This window comes from Bombina bombina, chromosome 3 (genome assembly GCF_027579735.1).
Source record: "Bombina bombina isolate aBomBom1 chromosome 3, aBomBom1.pri, whole genome shotgun sequence".
In the NCBI taxonomy this organism is placed as follows: Eukaryota; Metazoa; Chordata; class Amphibia; order Anura; family Bombinatoridae; genus Bombina; species Bombina bombina.
In genome coordinates, this window is record NC_069501.1 from 284,306,986 (window position 1) to 284,329,501 (window position 22,516).

General features: G+C 37.0%; 1 protein-coding gene across 1 annotated transcript in view; it reads right to left on the reverse strand.

Annotated features, from left to right (window-relative positions):
• The window catches only part of LIMK1 (LIM domain kinase 1), a 206,080-nt gene extending 187,222 nt beyond the window's left edge, over positions 1–18,858 (reverse strand). The window contains exon 1 of the mRNA XM_053706326.1: positions 18,683–18,858. Within this exon, the coding sequence (XP_053562301.1) occupies positions 18,683–18,740 (58 nt within the window). The 5' untranslated portion in view covers positions 18,741–18,858. The remainder of the gene's footprint in view (positions 1–18,682) is intronic.
• Between the last annotated feature and the right edge of the window lie 3,658 nt (positions 18,859–22,516).

Sequence of the window (22,516 nt, forward strand, 5' to 3'; positions counted from 1 at the left end):
AGATAATAACTTTATCAAACTAGTAATAAAGTATGAAGTATAACTTACACCATCCAGTTCAAGAACTTATACTGTCCTGTTAGCCACAAAATGGTCCATTAATGGGATACTAAATATTAATTTGTACTGCAAAGTATTAGAAACATTACAGTATATAAGATAATATGCAATAGGGATGGAAGGGTTACAACTCCAAATTAACCCCTTAATGACCACAGCACTTTTCCATTTTCTGTCCGTTTGGGACCAAGGCTATTTTTACATTTTTGCGGTGTTTGTGTTTAGCTGTAATTTTCCTCTTACTTATTTACTGTACCCACACATATTATATATCATTTTTCTCGCCATTAAATGGACTTTCTAAAGATACCATTATTTTCATCATATCTTATAATTTACTATAATAAAGATTATAAAATATGAGGAAAAAAATGGAAAAAACACACTTTTTCTAACATTGATCCCCAAAATCTGTTACACATCTACAACCACCAAAAAACTCCCATGCTAAATAGTTTCTAAATTTTGTCCAGAGTTTAGAAAGACCCAATTTTTACATGTTCTTTGCTTTTTTTGCAAGTTATAGGGCAATAAATACATGTAGCACTTTGCTATTTCCAAACCACTTTTTTTCAAAATTAGCGCTAGTTACATTGGGACACTGATATCTTTCAGGAATCCCTGAATATCCCCTGACATGTATATATTTTTTTTTAGAAGACATCCCAAAGTATTGATCTAGGCCCATTTTGGTATATTTCATGCCACCATTTCACCGCCAAATGCCATCAAATAAAAAAAATTGTTCACTTTTTCACAAATTTTTTCACAAACTTTAGGTTTCTCACTGAAATTATTTACAAACAACTTGTGCAATTATGGCATAAATGGTTGTAAATGCTTCTCTGGGATCCCCTTTGTTCAGAAATAGCAGACATATATGGCTTTGGCATTGCTTTTTGGTAATTAGAAGGCCGCTAAATGCCACTGTGCACCACACGTGTATTATGCCCAGCAGTGAAAGGGTTAGTTAGGGAGAATGTAGGGAGCTTGTAGGGTTAATTTTAGCTTTAGTGTAGTGCAGTAGACAACCCCAAGTATTGATCTAGGCACATTTTGGTATATTTCATGCCACCATTTCACCGCCAAATGCGATCAAATTGAAAAAAACGCTAAATTTTTCACAATTTTATGTTTCTCACTGAAATTATTTACTAACAGCTTGTGCAATTATGGCACACATGGTTGTAAATGCTTCTCTTGGATCCCCTTTGTTCAGAAATAGCAGACATATATGACTTTGGCGTTGCTTTTTGGTAATTAGAAGGCCGCTAAATGCTGCTGCGCATCACACGTGTATTATGGCTAGCAGTGAAGGGGTTAATTAGGTAGCTTATAAGGAGCTTGCAGGGTTAATTTTAGCTTTAGTGTAGAGATCAGCCTCCCACCTGACACATCACACCCCCTGATCCCTCCCAAACAGCTGTCTTCCCTCCCCCACCCCACAATTGTCCCCGCCATCTTAAGTACTGGCAGAAAGTCTGCCAGTACTAAAATAAAAGTTTTTTTTTGTTTTTAGCCCCAACCTCCCTGATCCCCCCAAACAGCTCTCTACCCCCCTCCTCTGCCTTATTGTGCACCATATTGGGTACTGGCAGCTGTCTGCCAGTACCCAGTTTGAAATCAAAAGTTTATTTTAAGATTTTCTGTAGTGTAGCTTACCCCCCTTAACACCCAACCCCCCACCCTCTCCCAGATCATTAATATTTTTTATTCCCACCCTCTCTCCCACTGATTCCCACCTTGTGCCTCTTCCACTTCAATTCTAACTTTTGGGCAGTTTGACACGTGCACGCGCGCACGCTCCCGTGCACGTGCGCACACGGGATCCCGCCCCCCTCCTCTACTGATAGCCGCCCCACTCGCCTCCCTGGACACGCTCCCACCCACCAACGATCATAGCCGATGCAGAGAGGGCCACAGAGTGGCTCTCTCTGCATCGGACTGCTTAAAAAAGTTATTGCAGGATGCCTCTATATCGAGGCATCACTGCAATAACATGAAAGCAGCTGGAAGTGATCAGGATCGCTTCCACTGCTTTCAAAGACCAACGACGTGCAGGGTACGTCCTTGGTCGTTAAGGACATTTTTTTGGAGGACGTACCCTGCACGTCGTTGGTCATTAAGGGGTTAAAGGGACATCAATATCAAAATTAAACTTTTATGGTTCTGACATAGCATTTAATTATTAATAAATAAATACAAAATAAAAATGCATGCAAGATCACTCCAGCTTCTCTTGGGGCACTTAGCCTATAGGTCAGGCCATACAATGTTCTGGGATAACATACTACATGCATCTTGTATTGTAAATGTTACTAGAATTCAACTTTCTTTTGGTCCAGCTGCTAATGCACAGTGAATCCTTAAAGGGATTAGTGTAGTCAAAATTAAACGTTCATGATTCAGATAGAGCATGCAATTTTAAGCAACTTTCTAATTTACTCCTATTATTGATTTATTCTCTTGTTATCTTTTTTTGAAAAAGCAAGAATGTAAGCATAGGAGCGAGCCGATTTTTGGTTCAGCACCTGGGTATCGCTTTCTGATTGGTGCCTAAATGTGGCCACCAATCAGCAAGTGCTATCCAGGTGCTGAACCAAAAATGGTCCAGCTCCTAAGCTTACATTCAAATAAAGATACCAAGAGACAGTTGTCTAAAATTGCATGCTCTATCATGAAAGTTTAATTTTGACTAGACTATTCCTGTAAAACTGTAATGTATCTCTCCATTGTCCCAATGATGTAAAGCTCTCCGCTCAGGTGAGATGATCTAAGAGGTCTCGTCAGTAGTGTAAGGTTCCTCAAAAAAATTTGGAAATGCAAATTTTGGATTGAGAGATTGTTATCTCGCTATGCAGGACTCCAAATATTCCAAAGATTTTGTGTGATTTCCCTCCATGCCAGCAAGTTTTTTGATCATCAGGCCCTATGTGTTAGAACTATGCTCTATTAATAAAGCTATAAATGCCTTAAGTATATAGCTGGTACATGATCATATATGTGTGATGGCACACGGCTTGTACCAAAAATGGGATCCTCCTACTGCTTGGAAACCAGCCTTAGCAGGAACAACTGTATATGCTGGTGTCTGTCCTAAGTAATAGTCTTTATTCAAAACAAATATTAGGAGCGCTCAAAGGCTAAAGGTTTACAGACAAAACCGACATAGGTATTATTAAAGTATACGTGGAATATAGATATATCTTACTATGTAAGAACTCCTAGATAACCAAAAGTATCAATAAGTAAGTTTTAATTAGACCTCACATTCAGGTAAATAAAAACTGTAACAAAGATGGATTGTAAATAATATGTACAATATAAAAATCGGGCGTCTCCGATATAGTTACGAAGCAAATATAAAATCAATAGATATAGATTATTGCCACCACTTGATTTAAAGGACCAGTCAACACAGTAGATTTGCATAATCAACAAATGAACGATGACAAGACAATGCAATAGCACTTAGTCTGAACTTCAAATGAGTAGTAGATTTTTTTTCTGACAATTTTAAAAGTTATGTATATTTCCACTCCCCCTGTACCATGTGACAGCCATCAGCCAATCACAAATGCATACACACTTATTCTTGCACATGCTCAATAGGAGCTGGTGACTCAAAAAGTTTTAAAAAAAAAAGACTGTGCACATTTAGTTAATGGAAGTAAATTGGAAAGTTGTTTAAAATGCTCTATCTGAATAATGAACGTTTAATTTTGATTGAGTGTCCCTTTAAACACATATGGCACGATTGCCAAAAAAATATAGCAAAGTTCCAGGCAGGATTGCCGAAAAAATAGCAAAGTTCCAGGCAGTTAAAAACAATTTGGATCCACAGCTGAATGTTTGTTATACTAACAGTCCTAGAGCAGATAAGTACATATTACCTTACTTCTTTGGGGTGGTGTTCAACACAGGAAACAACCAAACTTACAGGCTGCTGTACCTCCGTGAAAATTCGAGTCTCCGACCATTGTGGTCACATGTGCAGGATCTGTCAGAGTACTCTGATCCTATTGATTGGTGTCGATTTTTTTTTTTTTAAAACTTTCCAGCTGGTTGATCTGTATGCTCCCGATGTGATGAGAGAACGTATCCGCTCTTAAAGGGACATTAAACACTAAATACATGCTAGATAGAATTATGCATTCAAAGAAAAGATTAGTCCATGACTAACATGTAGATGTATTTTTTAAAGTTTCATTAGTTTTTTAAAAAATGACAAAATAAGTGTAAAGTTTTAGTGTCTATAAAACAATGGGAGCTGCCATGTTGTAACTTGTGTTACCTTCTCTGCTGTGGCCAATTAGGGTCAATTATAAATAGGTCACTAGAGTGTGCAGCCAATGGTTGTGCTGGATTTAACAGTGTTCTGCACTTCCATTTCTAACAGGAACTGAAAAGCTCACAATTTCAGAATGGAATTACAGGCAAAGAGGACAAAATAAATTTATATTACCATCTCAAAGTGTTTAATGTCCCTTTAAGTGCAATTAGCACGCTGGATACTAAGATAGTGCTTGAGAACTTTTAAAGAGCATTTCCAACGGAAATTCTTTCAGCAGAGGATAGTAAAAATGGTCCAGCTCCTAAGCTTACATTCAAATAAAGATACCAAGAGACAGTTGTCTAAAATTGCATGCTCTATCATGAAAGTTTAATTTTGACTAGACTATTCCTGTAAAACTGTAATGTATCTCTCCATTGTCCCAATGATGTAAAGCTCTCCGCTCAGGTGAGATGATCTAAGAGGTCTCGTCAGTAGTGTAAGGTTCCTCAAAAAAATTTGGAAATGCAAATTTTGGATTGAGAGATTGTTATCTCGCTATGCAGGACTCCAAATATTCCAAAGATTTTGTGTGATTTCCCTCCATGCCAGCAAGTTTTTTGATCATCAGGCCCTATGTGTTAGAACTATGCTCTATTAATAAAGCTATAAATGCCTTAAGTATATAGCTGGTACATGATCATATATGTGTGATGGCACACGGCTTGTACCAAAAATGGGATCCTCCTACTGCTTGGAAACCAGCCTTAGCAGGAACAACTGTATATGCTGGTGTCTGTCCTAAGTAATAGTCTTTATTCAAAACAAATATTAGGAGCGCTCAAAGGCTAAAGGTTTACAGACAAAACCGACATAGGTATTATTAAAGTATACGTGGAATATAGATATATCTTACTATGTAAGAACTCCTAGATAACCAAAAGTATCAATAAGTAAGTTTTAATTAGACCTCACATTCAGGTAAATAAAAACTGTAACAAAGATGGATTGTAAATAATATGTACAATATAAAAATCGGGCGTCTCCGATATAGTTACGAAGCAAATATAAAATCAATAGATATAGATTATTGCCACCACTTGATTTAAAGGACCAGTCAACACAGTAGATTTGCATAATCAACAAATGAACGATGACAAGAAAATGCAATAGCACTTAGTCTGAACTTCAAATGAGTAGTAGATTTTTTTTCTGACAATTTTAAAAGTTATGTATATTTCCACTCCCCCTGTACCATGTGACAGCCATCAGCCAATCACAAATGCATACACACTTATTCTTGCACATGCTCAATAGGAGCTGGTGACTCAAAAAGTTTTAAAAAAAAAAGACTGTGCACATTTAGTTAATGGAAGTAAATTGGAAAGTTGTTTAAAATGCTCTATCTGAATAATGAACGTTTAATTTTGATTGAGTGTCCCTTTAAACACATATGGCACGATTGCCAAAAAAATATAGCAAAGTTCCAGGCAGGATTGCCGAAAAAATAGCAAAGTTCCAGGCAGTTAAAAACAATTTGGATCCACAGCTGAATGTTTGTTATACTAACAGTCCTAGAGCAGATAAGTACATATTACCTTACTTCTTTGGGGTGGTGTTCAACACAGGAAACAACCAAACTTACAGGCTGCTGTACCTCCGTGAAAATTCGAGTCTCCGACCATTGTGGTCACATGTGCAGGATCTGTCAGAGTACTCTGATCCTATTGATTGGTGTCGATTTTTTTTTTTTTAAAACTTTCCAGCTGGTTGATCTGTATGCTCCCGATGTGATGAGAGAACGTATCCGCTCTTAAAGGGACATTAAACACTAAATACATGCTAGATAGAATTATGCATTCAAAGAAAAGATTAGTCCATGACTAACATGTAGATGTATTTTTTAAAGTTTCATTAGTTTTTTAAAAAATGACAAAATAAGTGTAAAGTTTTAGTGTCTATAAAACAATGGGAGCTGCCATGTTGTAACTTGTGTTACCTTCTCTGCTGTGGCCAATTAGGGTCAATTATAAATAGGTCACTAGAGTGTGCAGCCAATGGTTGTGCTGGATTTAACAGTGTTCTGCACTTCCATTTCTAACAGGAACTGAAAAGCTCACAATTTCAGAATGGAATTACAGGCAAAGAGGACAAAATAAATTTATATTACCATCTCAAAGTGTTTAATGTCCCTTTAAGTGCAATTAGCACGCTGGATACTAAGATAGTGCTTGAGAACTTTTAAAGAGCATTTCCAACGGAAATTCTTTCAGCAGAGGATAGTAAAATCTTTGGCACTTATGCAGTGCAGATTTAGTGGATGTAGACACAGGCTTCGGGTATATGTGCCGATTTTTCGGTATCTCAGCCTGGGTATATTTTTATAGACAAGTCCCAGCAGAAAACTCTGTTCCCACAGAGAGTATGTGACAAGTTCAAATATTGTAGGTTATTCTAGCTGCAACTTATTAAAAAACATCAACGCGTTTCTCCCTTCGTGAGGGCTTTTTCAAGATAAAGGAGTTGCAGTCCAAAGCTTCCTTTAAAGTCTGTCCAAACTTTTTCATTGGTTGAGCTCTTTAATTAATGTTAAAGGTGGTATTGGCAATAGTTTACCAAAAGGTGGAAACAGTGGTTTAGGCAATAAGGTGGTATAAAAACTGAATAAATATTAGAGGAAATGTCTATATGACTAAATTACATGATGGCAATATTTTTTATACCAACTAAAGTGATAGGTATGTGTTATAATAATAAAACAATTGTGATCACACACTTATAGTTATACTGCATCAAAAATAACAGTAGATACTGTTAGTTATTGACTTTAATATGGTGACATATTGACAATAAATAACCAGTTAAAAGGGCTGGTTAAAGAAAAGAAAAAAAAGGACAAGCAATTAGTGAACAGTATTAACCTTTTAACGCCGTTATGCCGTTCCATTCCGTCATAATTACACTGGGCTTTAGAGCCGTTATGACGGAATAGAACGGCATAACGGTTTTCAGCTCCTGTGCCCCCTCCGATATTTTGTTTGTTGTGGATCCGGTTGGGGGATGTGCCTAGCACCTCTGGCACTCCCCCAGGATCCAATCAGCATGGAGGGGGTGTATCGATTGTCCCCTGTAACACTGTAGCAGCCAATGAGTGGAATCATTGGCTGTTACAAGTGTATCCGCTTCCTCTCTGCTCTCAGTGCGATCTGAGAGAGAGAGGAAGACAGTTTAGTTTTGTAGTGCTAGAGAGGGGAAAATATACATAAAAAAAATAAATACCATATATATATATTTTTTTTTTTTTTGCTGCTGATCACAGAGCTGCTACTGTGATCAGCCTAATATAACTTGGCTATCCAGTTAGGGCTTTGATCAGTGTTGATCAAAAGCTTTGGGGGTTTATTTGTGGGGGTTACAAATATATATATATATATATATTGTTTTTGCTGCTGATTACTGAGCTGCTACTGTGATCAGCCTAATATTACAGTGATCAGCCTGTCAGGGCTTTAATCAGTGCCCAAAAGTTTATTTGTGGGGATCTTTAGTTATTATTAACCCCTTCCCTGCTGTTCCCAATCACTACCCTTCCCAGTTCCTTTTTTTTTTTTTAGTTTCTAAAAAAAAAAAAATATATAAATATATATATATATATATATATAAAGAAAAACTCATAATTTTTAAAAAAAAAAAAAAAAAAATCTGATGGAATAGGGTGGGTGGGAATAGGTGGATGGTAATTGGGAGGTGGTAATTGGGGTGGTTTAGTGGGATTTTGGGGAAGGTGAAGTGGGAATTGGTGGTGGTGAAGTGGTAATTTGTACTGAAAAAAATCCCTTATGGCTTGCTATTCAGCAGAAGAGGCTTATGCCATTCTTGCCGCAGATTCAGGGAGTGAAACCCTCTCTGCTCTGTCTGACAGCGCAACCCTTACGGCATCAAATATAGAGCCCCTGAGTGATACATCTGATGCTGGTGCTCCCTGCCCGCCACCTAAAAGGAGGCGTCGCACAAATGACCAAAATTGGATACCCCCAAATTTCACTGCCCCAGAAATGCCAGAATTTACTGAGACTCCTGGCATCACAAGTGATGTTCCAGTATGTGAGCCAATAAACTATATGTCCCTGATTCTGACAGATACCATGTTTGAGCATATAGTTGCTCAAACAAATTTATATGCCAGCCAGTATCTGTCCAAAAATCCCCAATCTCTGTATGTCAGAAAAAATAGCTGGCACCCCACTGACACACCAGAGATTAAAAAGTTTTGGGCCCTGACATTAATAATGGGGATTGTGAAGAAACCCAGCATTCGTTCATACTGGAGCCAGAACCCCATCCTGGCTACCCCTCTTTTTCCAGGGGTTATGAAGAGGGACAGATATGAACAATTGCTGCGGTTTCTCCATTTTAATGATAATACCAAGTGCCCCCCCAAAAATGACCCCCTGCATGACAGGTTATATAAACTAAGGCCCCTGATAAGCCACCTGTCCCAAAAATTTAAAGAAGTTTACATACCTGAGCAGGACATTTGCATTGATGAGTCCCTCATGAAATTTAAGGGGAGATTGCTTTTCAAGCAATATATACCATCCAAGAGGTCCCGCTATGGGGTAAAATTTTATAAGCTCTGTGAATGCAGTACTGGGTATACCTGGGCATTTCGCATCTACCAGGGAAAGGATAGCCACTTGGATCCACCTGGCTGCCCAGATTCCGTTGGCACAAGTGGGAAAATTGTGTGGGATCTCCTACTACCCCTGCTAAATAAAGGGTACCATTTGTGGCTCGATAATTTTTACACCAGCACAGAGCTATTAAAATTTTTATCTTATTTTGAAACCGTGGCCTGTGGCACAACAAGAAAAAATCGCAAAGGTTTCCCCCAGAAGCTGACATATGGAAAAAAAAGTAGGGGCACAACGTCAGCTTTACGCCACAATGAGCTACTGGCCCTTCGGTACACTGATAAAAAAGATGTGTACATGCTCTCCACAATGCACGATGAAGCTACAGTGCCAGTGTCTGTGAAGGGAAGATCTGCACAGATCCGAAAGCCAAAGTGCATTGTGGAGTACAACAAAAACATGGGGGGGGTAGATTTAGCTGACCGGTGCCTGCAGCCATATCTAATTCAAAGAAAAACTAGAACTTGGTACAAAAAAGTAGCCTTTTATATTATGCAGATCGCAGTATATAATGCATGTGCGCTGTACAAAAAAACAGGCACAGGGAAAACTTATACTTTTTTGGAATTTGTGTTAAATGTAACATCTGATATTTTGTTTAACCAGACCCCTAATCCTCCCACTGTTCAATCTGAAAATGTCGAGCGACTCTGTGGCAGGCATTTTCCCACTAGGATCCCCCCCACTGCCTGCAAATTAACACCCCAGAAAAGATGCAGAGTCTGCTATAAAAAAGGAGGGAGGAGGGATTCTAGTTACCATTGCCCTGACTGCCCCTCTCAACCTGGCCTCTGTATCACTGATTGCTTTCGAATATATCACACAGAGTTAAACTTTTAATTTGAAAGCAATCTGTATGTGTTCCTAATTTATTTTATTTTATTATTCTGTATTCCTAACTTCATAAATCCCATGACTTTGTCCTGTCCCTTTATATGTTAAGCCCATCCACTCTAAGGCCATTATAAGTTATACAAAACAACTAAAATACTCCTTTTAGAATATCCTGAGTTATCCACTTTTGCAAATGGTATGTCATGAGGGGGGTAATTTTCATTCCTGGGCTGCCATACTGTCTCAAAGGCAACATAGGTCCAGAAAATCAATGTGCCAAATTTCTATGCAGACCCTATATTGGGCCCTGTAACTTCATAAAACCACATAAAACCTGTGCATAGGGGGTATTGTTGCACTCATGGGAGATCACTGAACACAGATATGGGTGTATTATAGCAGTAAAAAATATAATGATGTTGATCTAAATAGAAAAAAGACTGTGTGAAAAAGGCAAATAAAAAAATATGACCACTAAATTTGACCAGGTTTTGTGACTAAGTGGCTACAAAAAAAAGACTAAACATAGTCCTTTTTCAATACCCTTGGTTGTCTACTTTTGCAAATGGTATGCCATGGTGGGGTAATTTTCATTCCTGCGCTGCCATACTGTCTCAAAGGCAACAAAGGTCCATAAAATCAATGTGCCCAATTTCCATGCAAATTGGCAGACCCTATATTGGGCGTTGTAACTTCCTGAAACCACATAAAACCTGTACATAGGGGGTATTGTTGTACTCATTGGACATCGCTGAACACAAAGATGGGTGTATTATAGCAGTAAAATATACAAGGATGATATAAACAGCAAAAAGGCAGTGTTTTTGTGATAAACTAAAACTGAAATATGAACATTACCTTTGGCCAGATGTTGTGACTAAGTGGCTACAAACAAAGACTAAACATAGTCCTTTTTCAATACCCTGGGTTGTCTACTTTTATAAATGGTATGCCATGATGGGGTAATTTTCATTCCTGGGCTGCTATAATATCTCAAAGAGGACAAAGGCCCATAAAATGAATGTGCCAATTTTCCATGTAAATGGGCAGATCCCATATTTGGCCCTGTAACATCTGTAAACCCCATAAAACCTGTACAAGGGGGGTACTGTTTTACTCGTAGGACCTTGACAAACACTAATATGTGTGTTTTATAGCAGCAAAACATAAAAGGTTGATGACAGAGACAGCCAAAGTGCAGTGTTTGTGCAAAAAAACGCATGCAAAAAAATGACCATTACATTTGGCCAGGTGTTGTGACTAAGGGGCTTCACAAAAAGATGTGACATGGGCCTTTTGGAATACCCTAGGGTGTCTTCTTTTGAAAATGGTATGCCATGATGGGGTAATTTTCATTCCTGTGCTGCTATAATGTCTCAAAGAGGACATAGGCACAGAAAATTAAGGTGCCAAATTTCCATGCATAAAAACTGAAATGGGCAGACCCCATATTTGGCCCTGTAGCTTCTGTAAACCCCATAAAACCTGTACATGGGGGGTACTGTTTTACTCGTAGGACCTTGACAAACACTAATATGTGTGTTTTATAGTAGCAAAACATAAAAGGTTGATGACAGAGACAGCCAAAGTGCAGTGTTTGTGCAAAAAAAACGCATGCAAAAAAATGACCATTACATTTGGCCAGGTGTTGTGACTAAGGGGCTTCACAAAAAGATGTGACATGGGCCTTTTGGAATACCCTAGGGTGTCTTCTTTTGAAAATGGTATGCCATGATGGGGTAATTTTCATTCCTGTGCTGCTATAATGTCTCAAAGAGGACATAGGCACAGAAAATTAAGGTGCCAAATTTCCATGCATAAAAACTGAAATGGGCAGACCCCATATTTGGCCCTGTAGCTTCTGTAAACCCCATAAAACCTGTACATGGGGGGTACTGTTTTATTCGTAGGACCTTGACAAACACTAATATGTGTGTTTTATAGCAGCAAAACATAAAAGGTTGATGACAGAGACAGCCAAAGTGCAGTATTTGTGCAAAAAACGCATGCAACAAAAAGGACCATTACATTTGGCCAGGTGTTGTGACTAAGGGGCTTCACAAAAATATGTGACATGGGCCTTTTGGAATACCCTAGGGTGTCTTCTTTTAAAAATGGTATGCCATGATGGGGTAATTTTCATTCCTGGGCTGCTATAATGTCTCAAAGAGGACATAGGCCCAGAAGGTGAATGTGCCAAATTTTCATGTAAATGGGCAGACCCCATATTTGGCCCTGTAACTTCTGTAAACCCCATAAAATCTTTACATGGGGGGTACTGTTGTACTTGTAGGACATTGAAAAACACTTATATGTGTGTTTTATAGCAGTAAAACATAAAAGCTTGATGACAGAAACAGCCAAAATGCAGTGTTTGGGCAAAAAACGCATTAAAAATAAATGAGCACTACATTTGGCCAGATGTTATGCCTAAGGGGCTTCACAAAAAGATGTGACATGGCCCTTTTGGAATACCCTGGGGTGTCTACTTTTGTAAATGGTATGCCATGATGGGGTTATTTTCATTCCTGGGCTGCTATAATGTATGAAAGGCAACTTAAGCCCAGAAAATGAATGTGCCAGATTTCTATGTAAATGGGTAGGCCGTATGTTGGGCCTTGTAAATTCCAGAAAACTCAAAAAACCTGTACATGGGGGGTATCGTTATACTCATGGGACATCGCTTAACACAAGTATGGGTGTTTTATTGCAGTAACATATATCAGGATGATATCAAATTTCTTAATTTCTCACACTTACTTTGATTTTTTTATTTAAAATTATAGTTGAGAAATAAATCTTTTATGCCAAAAGAAAGCCCTATCTGTCCTCTAAAAAACAATATATAATTAGTGTGGGTGCACTTAATGTGAAAGGGGTAAATTATGGTTGAAAAGACATATAGCTGAAATTCAAGGTTTTGTTTACGTTCAGAACTTGAACAATTGCCTATGTCATGAAAGGGTTAAACATAAAGAGATAATAAATAAATAAATAAATAAATAAATAATAAAAAATATATAAAAAGTGCATTGTGTTTGGAATGATTTAATTCTAAATCTAACCCATAATCCAAGTGTATTATTTTAATCTAACAGAAACGGAGAAATATCCAGTTCGGAATTTAAACCTGCTGGATACAAAGTGTTATATTTGTAGATATATTCTGCCTCTTTCAGAAGGAGATATTTATCTATATTACCTCCCCTCCATTGATAAAATATATAACTAGGCAGTATTTTGGGGGCAAAGTTGGGGGGTGGGAGGTGTTAGAAAAAAAGGGCACTGAAAAATGACTTTGCATTGCGGTCTATGGGAACTGTGTGTTCCCAGTAAATATATATGTATATGATTATATACATACAGTATATATTTATGTGCTAATATGCATGTATATACACATATTTACACACAAATATATATGTATTTAATCATATACATATATATTTATATTTGCTGCGCTACTTACCTCCTTCACTGCTCTTAGGTTCTGATGCTGTCTCTGACGCATCAGAGCGAGTTTACCATTGGAGCCTATGAAAGAGAGCTCTTGTGAGCGCAATCCTTCCTAGCAATGTGAACGCGAGCTCTTGTTCGCATTGCGCTTAATACCAGCACATATTAGCTTGCATTGGTATTACTTGCACACAAGCAATATTTAGCGCACCATTTGTAATGTGGCCTTCATTTGTTATCTTGGCATCCTTTGTTAAAAAGTAAACCTAGGTAGGCGATAGGAGCTTAGGAGTATACATGTGTCTTTATCATTCTGTGGCAACAATGTGTAATATTCTTACAAACATTGTTGCAGACAATGCTTCTAAAAGACTAAAGACATGTGCACGCTCCTAAACTCACCTAGGATTACTCTCTATCAAAGGATACCAAGAGCATTGAACAAAATAAATAACAGAAGTAAAATGGAAAGTTAATAAAAAATGTCATGCTCTATCCATTACATTTAAAATTAAATGTAAAGGGATAAAAAGGTTAAAATTGAAATGTGCATAGGTGCATTTATTATTATTATTATCGGTTATTTGTAGAGCGCCAACAGATTCCGCAGCGCTAATTCAATTTGAAATATAAGCATCTTTGCAATATACAACCATTAGCAAAAATGTGCCTACTAAAAGTAATAACTGTTTTTCTGCAGCATACTTACATATACTGTGAGGACCTGTGCACCAGTATTAAAAAACCACTCCTGCTCCGATGTAATTTGTGCCATACAAGCCCCTGCTGACTCTCTGAGAAGGTCTGGCGTTTGAATAATGGTGCACGGCCCTTGCAGGATATGTACGTATGCCGCAGAAACACAGTAATAACTTTTATTAGAAACATTTTTGGTAAGGGAAGTGCATTGCAAAACTGCTTATATTTCGACTTGAAATAGAGTACAAAGAAAAATTGATACTATGAGTAAATTAGAAAGTGGCTTAAAAAGTCATGCTCTATCTGAATCATGAAAGTTTCATTTTGACTAGACTATTCCTTTTAAACATGACAACAGGATATCTTCATATCACTCCCCTTTACCTGCGCCTATCTGTCTGCAGTCTTTGTCACCTTAGCTGCAGTTTATAAGGAAAGTTACATAAAGGAGCAACTCTAATCAGACAACTACACTCAAGTCACGGTGGTACAGGAATTTCCAGCTGGCCCGACGGACACCACACCTGTGTACAGCCCCATCTCATTTCTAAATATCCCTCGATATCAATCAACTTCTTAATATTCATTCCAGACCGAGAAATAAAATCAATCTGATCAGCTGCTGCTAAATATGGAACAACAATTACAATCAAATTCTAAACCACTAATTGTGAATACATTTTCAATCAACAAATGTACCATTACACCTTACCGCTCGCCTGGGTTGCAGCAATGACCATTTCCAACATCTTTTTAAAACTAACTTGTACAATTTGCTAACAGAGATCATTTGGAAATGCTATGCTCTTTCCATACAAAATTTCCTATAAAGAATTCTATATGATAATTATATTATAAACTTGTGTTTAAAGGGAAACAATCTCTTTAGAACAAATTATGTTTTATTAGGTTCAAAATCCATCTGAGCCCAAGGAATTAAAGACATAAAAGGATATTCTCCCTTTATTTTCAGATTGTTCAAATTACTGGATAGTTCCTCAGAGAGTTTAGGCAGGTTGAACCATTCTTAGAATTTAGCCATCTCACCTTGATTTAATAAACCCTTGTTCACCTTTACATGACATTTTTTTATAATACTAATCAAATATCTTTTGGGTATATTAAATCTAATTAATCTGAGATTTTAGTTGACTACTTTTAAATCTACTAGCTAACAGTTTGTCAGCCTTATTGTTTTGTAATAGAAAATAGTTTGTGATTATCCTAGACGATAATCTACGCTTATTAAGGATTAGATATTAATATTCTTAAAGATAAATCTTTAAAGTGGGATTAACTTTATTTTGACACTGTAAATCCTTTAACCATAGATAATGATCTAGGCCTTGAATGTAATGATATTCCCTCATAAGACAATCACGTGACCAAGGCAGACTTTAGAACTTGATGCATTAGACTTATCAGTGTAAAACGTTAGTTTTCTTGTAATGAAGCCTACTACATGATCTTTTATCAGTCATACAAATTCACAGAGATTCAGTAAAGGGGACACGAAACCCAAAATTGTTATTTCATTATTCAGATAGAGCATGCAACTTTCCAATCTACTTGTGTTACCTAATTTGTTTTGCTCTCTTGGTATCCTTTGTTGAAAAGCACACCTATGTAAGTTTAGGAGCAGCAATGCACTACTGGGAGCTAGCTGCTGATTGTTGGCTGCACATAAATGACTCTTGTCATTGGTTTACCCGATGTGCTCAGCTAGATCCCAATAGTGTATTGTTGCTTCAACAAAGGATACCAAAAGGATGAAGCCAATTTGATAATATAATCAAATTGGAAAGTTGTATAAAATGGTGTGCCCTTTCTAAAACAGGAAAGTTTCAGATTAATTATGACTGTACTGCCCCACTAATATTCTAGATTAGCAATTAGATTTAGATAGAATGCAATTGAAACAAAGGGACAATGATTTTACCATGTTAATAAACAATGGCACAATTTAAAGACATTGCAAACATAATTCTGTTTTCATACTGATGTTATACCAATAGGTGAGTGGTAGGAAGCATAAAAGCTTACAAGCCCAGCTGTCCTTTGTGCAAGGTGATCTACAACAGTTATCCACTCATGGACAGAGCCCTCTACCCATTTATCTGGTCTGCCGCTTATATATATTCATTTTCATCAGTGTAAACAATTTAGATTTTTTTCCATGCAAACAATATTTTAAGACGTTTCATTACTGCTCATTCACATTATAGAAAACTTTAGTTTCATGCCCCTAAAAATCAGCATTTTATTGTCAGTACCAATTACAATTTTCACTATCTACTGTAAAGTTCACCCACAGAAAGCTCCTGAACCACTAAATCTACCTACCTGTATCTACAGCACATATGGAACCAGCGGACACTCAGCTAGCTACTGCTTTATTACTACAAGAAATCTATTCACTTATAATGCACTTGCCCTCACTCAAAGCCCCAAAAGGCACCCCAACCTAAGTTTATATACCTGCAATAATAAAACAGCCATTATCTGCCATTTATTGCATCTAACATCATCACCCCCATCAAAATAATATAAGCTGCTCCTTAAAGGGACACTGAACCCAAATTTTTTCTTTCGTGATTCAGATAGAGCATGCAATTTTAAGCAACTTTCTAATTTACTCCTATTATCAATTTTTCTTCGTTCTCTTGATATCTTTATTTGAAAAAGAATGAATTTAAGCTTTTTTTGGGTTCAGAACTCTGGACAGCACTTTTTTTATTGGTGGATGAATTTATCCACCAATCAGCAAGAACAACCCAGATTGTTCACCAAAAATGGGCCGGCATCTAAACTTACATTCTTGCATTTCAAATAAAGATACCAAGAGAGTGAAGAAAATTTCATAATAGGAGTAAATTAGAAAGTTGCTTAAAATTTCATGCTCTATCTGAATCACGAAAGAAAAAATTTGGGTTCAGTGACCCTTTAAAGTACACACTGGTCTGGAGTCATTGTAGCTATAACCGAGGATCTGATGATCAAAACATCTTGAAAAATCTTTCCTTCTCGTGCAGAACCCAGCATAGACAGATAAACAGCTCTCAAGCTAATATTTGTCTTTATAAAAAGGTTTGAGAGACATTTTAGATAATCTCTCCAGAGCAGAAAGATTTAGACCATCAGGCACAGAGTGTGAGATAATAATCTACCAGCTATGTGGCATGGTTTAAAGGGGCAAATAAAAGTAAATGTTCATGGGTCCTAATAAAATGTCCCTAACTTACTTGATTTATTCGGAAACAGCTTACCCAATGTATCCAATTTGCCATCAGTTACTGTTCTGCCTCAACGTCCGGTAGTTTTCTCAAAGAGGAAAACAGACAACCTGCAGCTATATGCAAACTTGTTTTCCAGCTTGTTAATCACCTGCATTCTTAAAAGCTAGTGATGACATCACTGATGCAAGAGAGGCTAACAGCTATTTAGCACACTCGCACATTTTTGTGGGCGGTCACTGTGATTGTATGTGACTTCTGCACACTTGATAGATTTGTGCATAATCTTACAAGATTTTTGGCAAAAACACATAAGAGCTGGTAATATGGGAATACCCTCATGCAGGTGCAATTGACTGGCTTTACAATACCTGGGACAAGAACTGGGAATGGGTGCAGGGAAAATGTAATCAATGAGCTTGCCTTCTGAATTAAAGGAAAAATATGTTATTGATTTTCATTGAAACAGTGAGGCATTTGTTGAGTAGTGTATTTGTATATTTATGTTGCATCTCTTTTAAGTATCATATCTCCCCCATTATGGAAAGGGAAGTTTTTCATTGAGATTTGTGTATCTCAGCAGCACTTCTACTTTCCCTGATGAGGAGAGATACAAGCAGTATAAAATACTAGGCCATTAAAGCTTTATGCACATTAAACTTAGTATTTTGTGTTGTTTAAGTAATAATTTCTAAATGTTTTGTATTGTATACCATATAAAATGGCCCATAGTAGAATATGTGACTGGACAGGAGATGCAGGTACCATGGAAATTTGAAATCTTACCATATTTCTCCTATTCATTAAACTTTTATGATTCAGATAGAGAGACATTTTGGTTTGCTTCTAATATCAAATTTCCTTTTTTGTTTCTTAGTATACTTTGTTGAAAAGTATACCTAGGTATGCTCAGGGGCAGCAATACACTAATGGGAGTTAGCTGTAATTGGTGGTTACACACATACCTTTTGTCATTTGCTTACCAGATGTGTTCAGCTAGCAACCAGTTAATGCATTGCTGCAGTGAAGAGGACTTTGCAGGGGTTAAGCACATAATTCTTTGCATGCAATAATAAAATGTTCTAACACATCAGGGCATTTCCTATTTTTGCACTTGAATATCCCTTTACATTACTCTTAACACCAGGCACTTACACCACATGCAATGCCCCATACACACCCACAAAATCCTTACTGTGCATGCTTTTCACTGCTGCCTCTACCTAATCCTCAATGTACCAGCCATAATCAAATGCCTCTGAAACCAAACATTCCACTAACCATATCCAATTGCCTATAATGCAATACATTAATAAATGAATGAATACACACATATGCCGTGCACCCAGTAATACCCTGCAGATCATGTACTCCCTGGTGGTGCTTTAGATCAAACAGAACATGCCCAGCACATCACCCAGTTATTCACTCACCTTCCTCCTCTCCCATGTGTTCTTCGCTCCAGGTACAGCACAGTAACATTAACCTCATTCACCCCACGTGTGAGGCCACAAATAAACACCCAGTGTGCCTCCCAGCCGGTTCACACAATGCCTGGCTGCTTAGCTGTGACTCCCAAGCTCTCTCTCTCACTGATCGCCTGCATGGGAAGCACTGCTACCCACAGATGCTGCACACAGAATGGGAGGAGGATGGACAACCGTTCAGTTTCCCTGGGAAAGCTTCTGTGCACAGGAAGAAGATAGATGATCACTGTGAGTACAATGTGCTGATCAAGTGATAAAGCACAAGGATAGGATAGTAGTGTGTGGTGCTGAGGACAGTCTGCTTTTCATTTATCGGTGATAAAATCTTTTAACTCTTTGGCAGCCAAAGAAGATTTTTGGCAAAAACACATAAGAGCTGCCGTCGGCAGCCAAAGAGTTAAAGGCAGTGTAAAGACAGCGTCCCTGTCATAGCTATGTCTGTCACAAAGCATTACGTCATCTCTACAAATCTAGTGCAGCGTGCACAGGTGGACTTGTGCCTTATGATTTATGTATGAAGTACAATATGTATTGCATTGCTTCCCATAATCTCCACAGTTTATGCACTCTAATATTAACAACAATGTTGGTTACTAAATTGCTTTACTCGTGTAAGGTAGTTTAAAAAACGGTTTCTTCGGCTGGAGTCACAAAAATGGGAATCAATTTCGCCACCTAGTGACAGTAACTGATTATTGCTACCTCAGTTTAAACCTATATCTATCTATCTATCTATCTATCTATCTATCTATATATCTGTCTGTCTATCTATATCTATCAGCTATCTATCTATCTATCTATCTATCTATCTATCTATCTATCTATCTATCTATCTATCTATCTATCTACCAGTAATGTATCTTTATATATCTACTGTATATATCTGTCTACCTACCTACCTACCTATAATCTGGCTATCTACCTATAATCTATCTATCTACTTATAATCTATCTATCTATTTTACCCTCACAATTGATTTAATGAGTGGTGTGTGGGCAAGATGATGGAACTAAATTGTGTTCTAATGGTGAAGGATGCATATTGCAGCTAGTTGGAAATGCAGTCTGCACTAATTTATTCTGGTATTCTTTCAGGGGTTTAACCTGAAACACATAAAAAAATAAGATAATGGACTATTGTGGACATGAAATTGTATGTATGTATATACTGTATATATTATTATTATTATTATTTTTTTATTTTTTTTTAAATAATTTTAAAAACTTGAAACATCTGAAATAGCTGAAAGTGCCAAACTATTTACCTGAGCTTTTTAATCTATATAGTGCCTTGCACTGCTGCATGCAACCTACAGCATTCATCCAACATAGGGGCCATCTTGTAGCTTTATCATGTTAGAATCCAATGTATGTGTGGCAAACAATAAACTGAAGAGAGAACAGATTGTCTGTCTGTCTGTCTATCTATCTACCTACCTATAATCTATCTATCTATAATCTGTCTGTCTATCTATCTACCTACCTATAATCTATCTATCTATCTATAATCTGTCTATCTATCTATAATATGTCTATCTATAATCTGTCTGTCTATCTAGCTATCTATCTATCTAACTATATCTACAGTCTCAAGTCCCCAGTAGTCTACCATGGGATGTAAGCTATAATAGACTGTATTAGTGGTATATTTATTTATTTCCCCCATTTATTCATAAGGTTTGTCAATCTATTTGGTACTTCACCCAATGTATCATATTGTTCTTTAACAATTTGCATTACACTTTGATGTTTTAAATTTTAAGGTTTTGAAGTTTTTTATTGCTATTATATACTGGTATTAGTGGAGGTGTTTTGTGGGCAGAGATGTGACAGGTGAGGTAAGCAGGATAGGTCATGGCTGGGGATGGGGCGGAGCTGAAATATGGCATGGGCAGAGCCAGAACAGTTTCTGGAAACCAGGAAATTTGTCCTGATGGAAGAATCTGAGGAAGGGACCACTAGAAGACCTCATAGCCCATACTAATCCCATAGTATCCACAGAGTTGTGCATTCCTAGATGACCTAGACTAATATACAATATACAGAAAGCAGACTTCTTACATTTTCTCTGATTAATTTAACTGTGTCTAATACTTTTATGGCAACACAAACAAGAACATCCTGCTCATTTAACCCCTTTATTGTTGAGACATTTCTTACCACTATGCTGAAGTTGTTTGTAACTTTATGCTCTGGGTTTAAGCATCAGTTTCAGCCCTTTTCACTATTTTGCTGTTGAGTTACTCATATACATTATATGCTATTATGCTGTTGTTTGATGATATCTAGAAAAATGGCAGAAAACTATAACCCAGGATGCAAAAAAGGGATTTTAATTAACATTTGTACAGAGTATATAGCTATTAGCAAACAACACCAAACACCAACTTATAGAATTCTCTGGTAATGGATAGAAAAATAGATCACTCTAGTGAACAAAAAAGGAAAAAAGATACCAGCTTAGTCAGTGTTAATCGAAGAATAAAGCCTAATGTATTAAAGGGACAGTATACTGTAAAATTATTTTTTATATGAAATAGCTGTTTTTGCTAGTTAAAAAGCACACCCATAACTTATCTTTATTTCTATGCTCAATATTATCGCTGTTTACCCAAAAGTCAGTACTTAGGTTGAAAATTTACAAATTAAAGGATTATAGGTAGGTGGTGATCGATGCAGTATCATTATACTCAAGTATTCCCCATTGTCTAGGGATTCAGGCAATAGCATTTTTTCTAAATACCCGCACAAATTATTCTGCTGAGTTTAAGTTGTTTCTGTGTGAGGCTGTCGAGTTCCTACTATTCCACTACTATTTTATGTTTGATGGAGAGTACTACTTGCAGATATGTGGTACCGCAATAGGGGCAACATTTGCCCCCTCTTTTGCGAATTTGTTTGTGGGATGGTGGGGACTGGGCAGCCTCTACAGTAGCAATAGTCCTTTCATTGATAATATTTGTATGTATATGCAAGTTATCGATGACCTTATTTTTGTGACTAAAGGTGATTTTGATTTTGAGAACTTTTTACATTTTGTCAATGATAATAACTTAGGGCTAAGATTTACGGGAGAAGTATAAAGTACTAAGATACAATTTTTGGATTTACATTGGTTGGTTCAGTTGAATCTAACATGGTTTTTACAGATACATATAGAAAAGTTACAGCAGGCAATACAATTCTTCATGCCAAGTCATGCCACCCAAAGCATTTGATTAGATCGATACCAAAAAGTCAATTTTTAAGATTGAGAATTAACACTAACTCGGATGAGTTGTTTGATCACATCAGCTTATAGATAGACTCAGTGCTAGAGGGTATGACGTATCAGAATTACTAAAAACCTTACATCAAGTTAAGACTAATTATGTGACTACACAGATCAATACATCTGATAAATTGTCGAAAAAGAATATGTTCAACAAAGAAACAATAGTTTTCTCGACAAAATTTTCACTACAATATAATGATTTGTGCAAAATCATTAAAAAGAATTTGCAAATTTTGATGGGAGATGTAATGCTCTCGGATGTGGTAGACAAGATTGAATTTGTTTCCAAAAAAGCTCCAAGTTTGGCAAACAAACTTTCTCCCAGTATGATAAATAGTAGCTCAATGAGAGTAGAAGGTAATTGGCTGACAAAGAAGGGAACCTTCAAATGTTTGTCTAGAAACTGTACAACATTTGCAGTAATTTTGTCAGGTGTAACTTTTAGGAGTTTTAGCACAAAGGAAACGTTTGATATTAAACATTATGCACAAATTTTGCAGTCTATT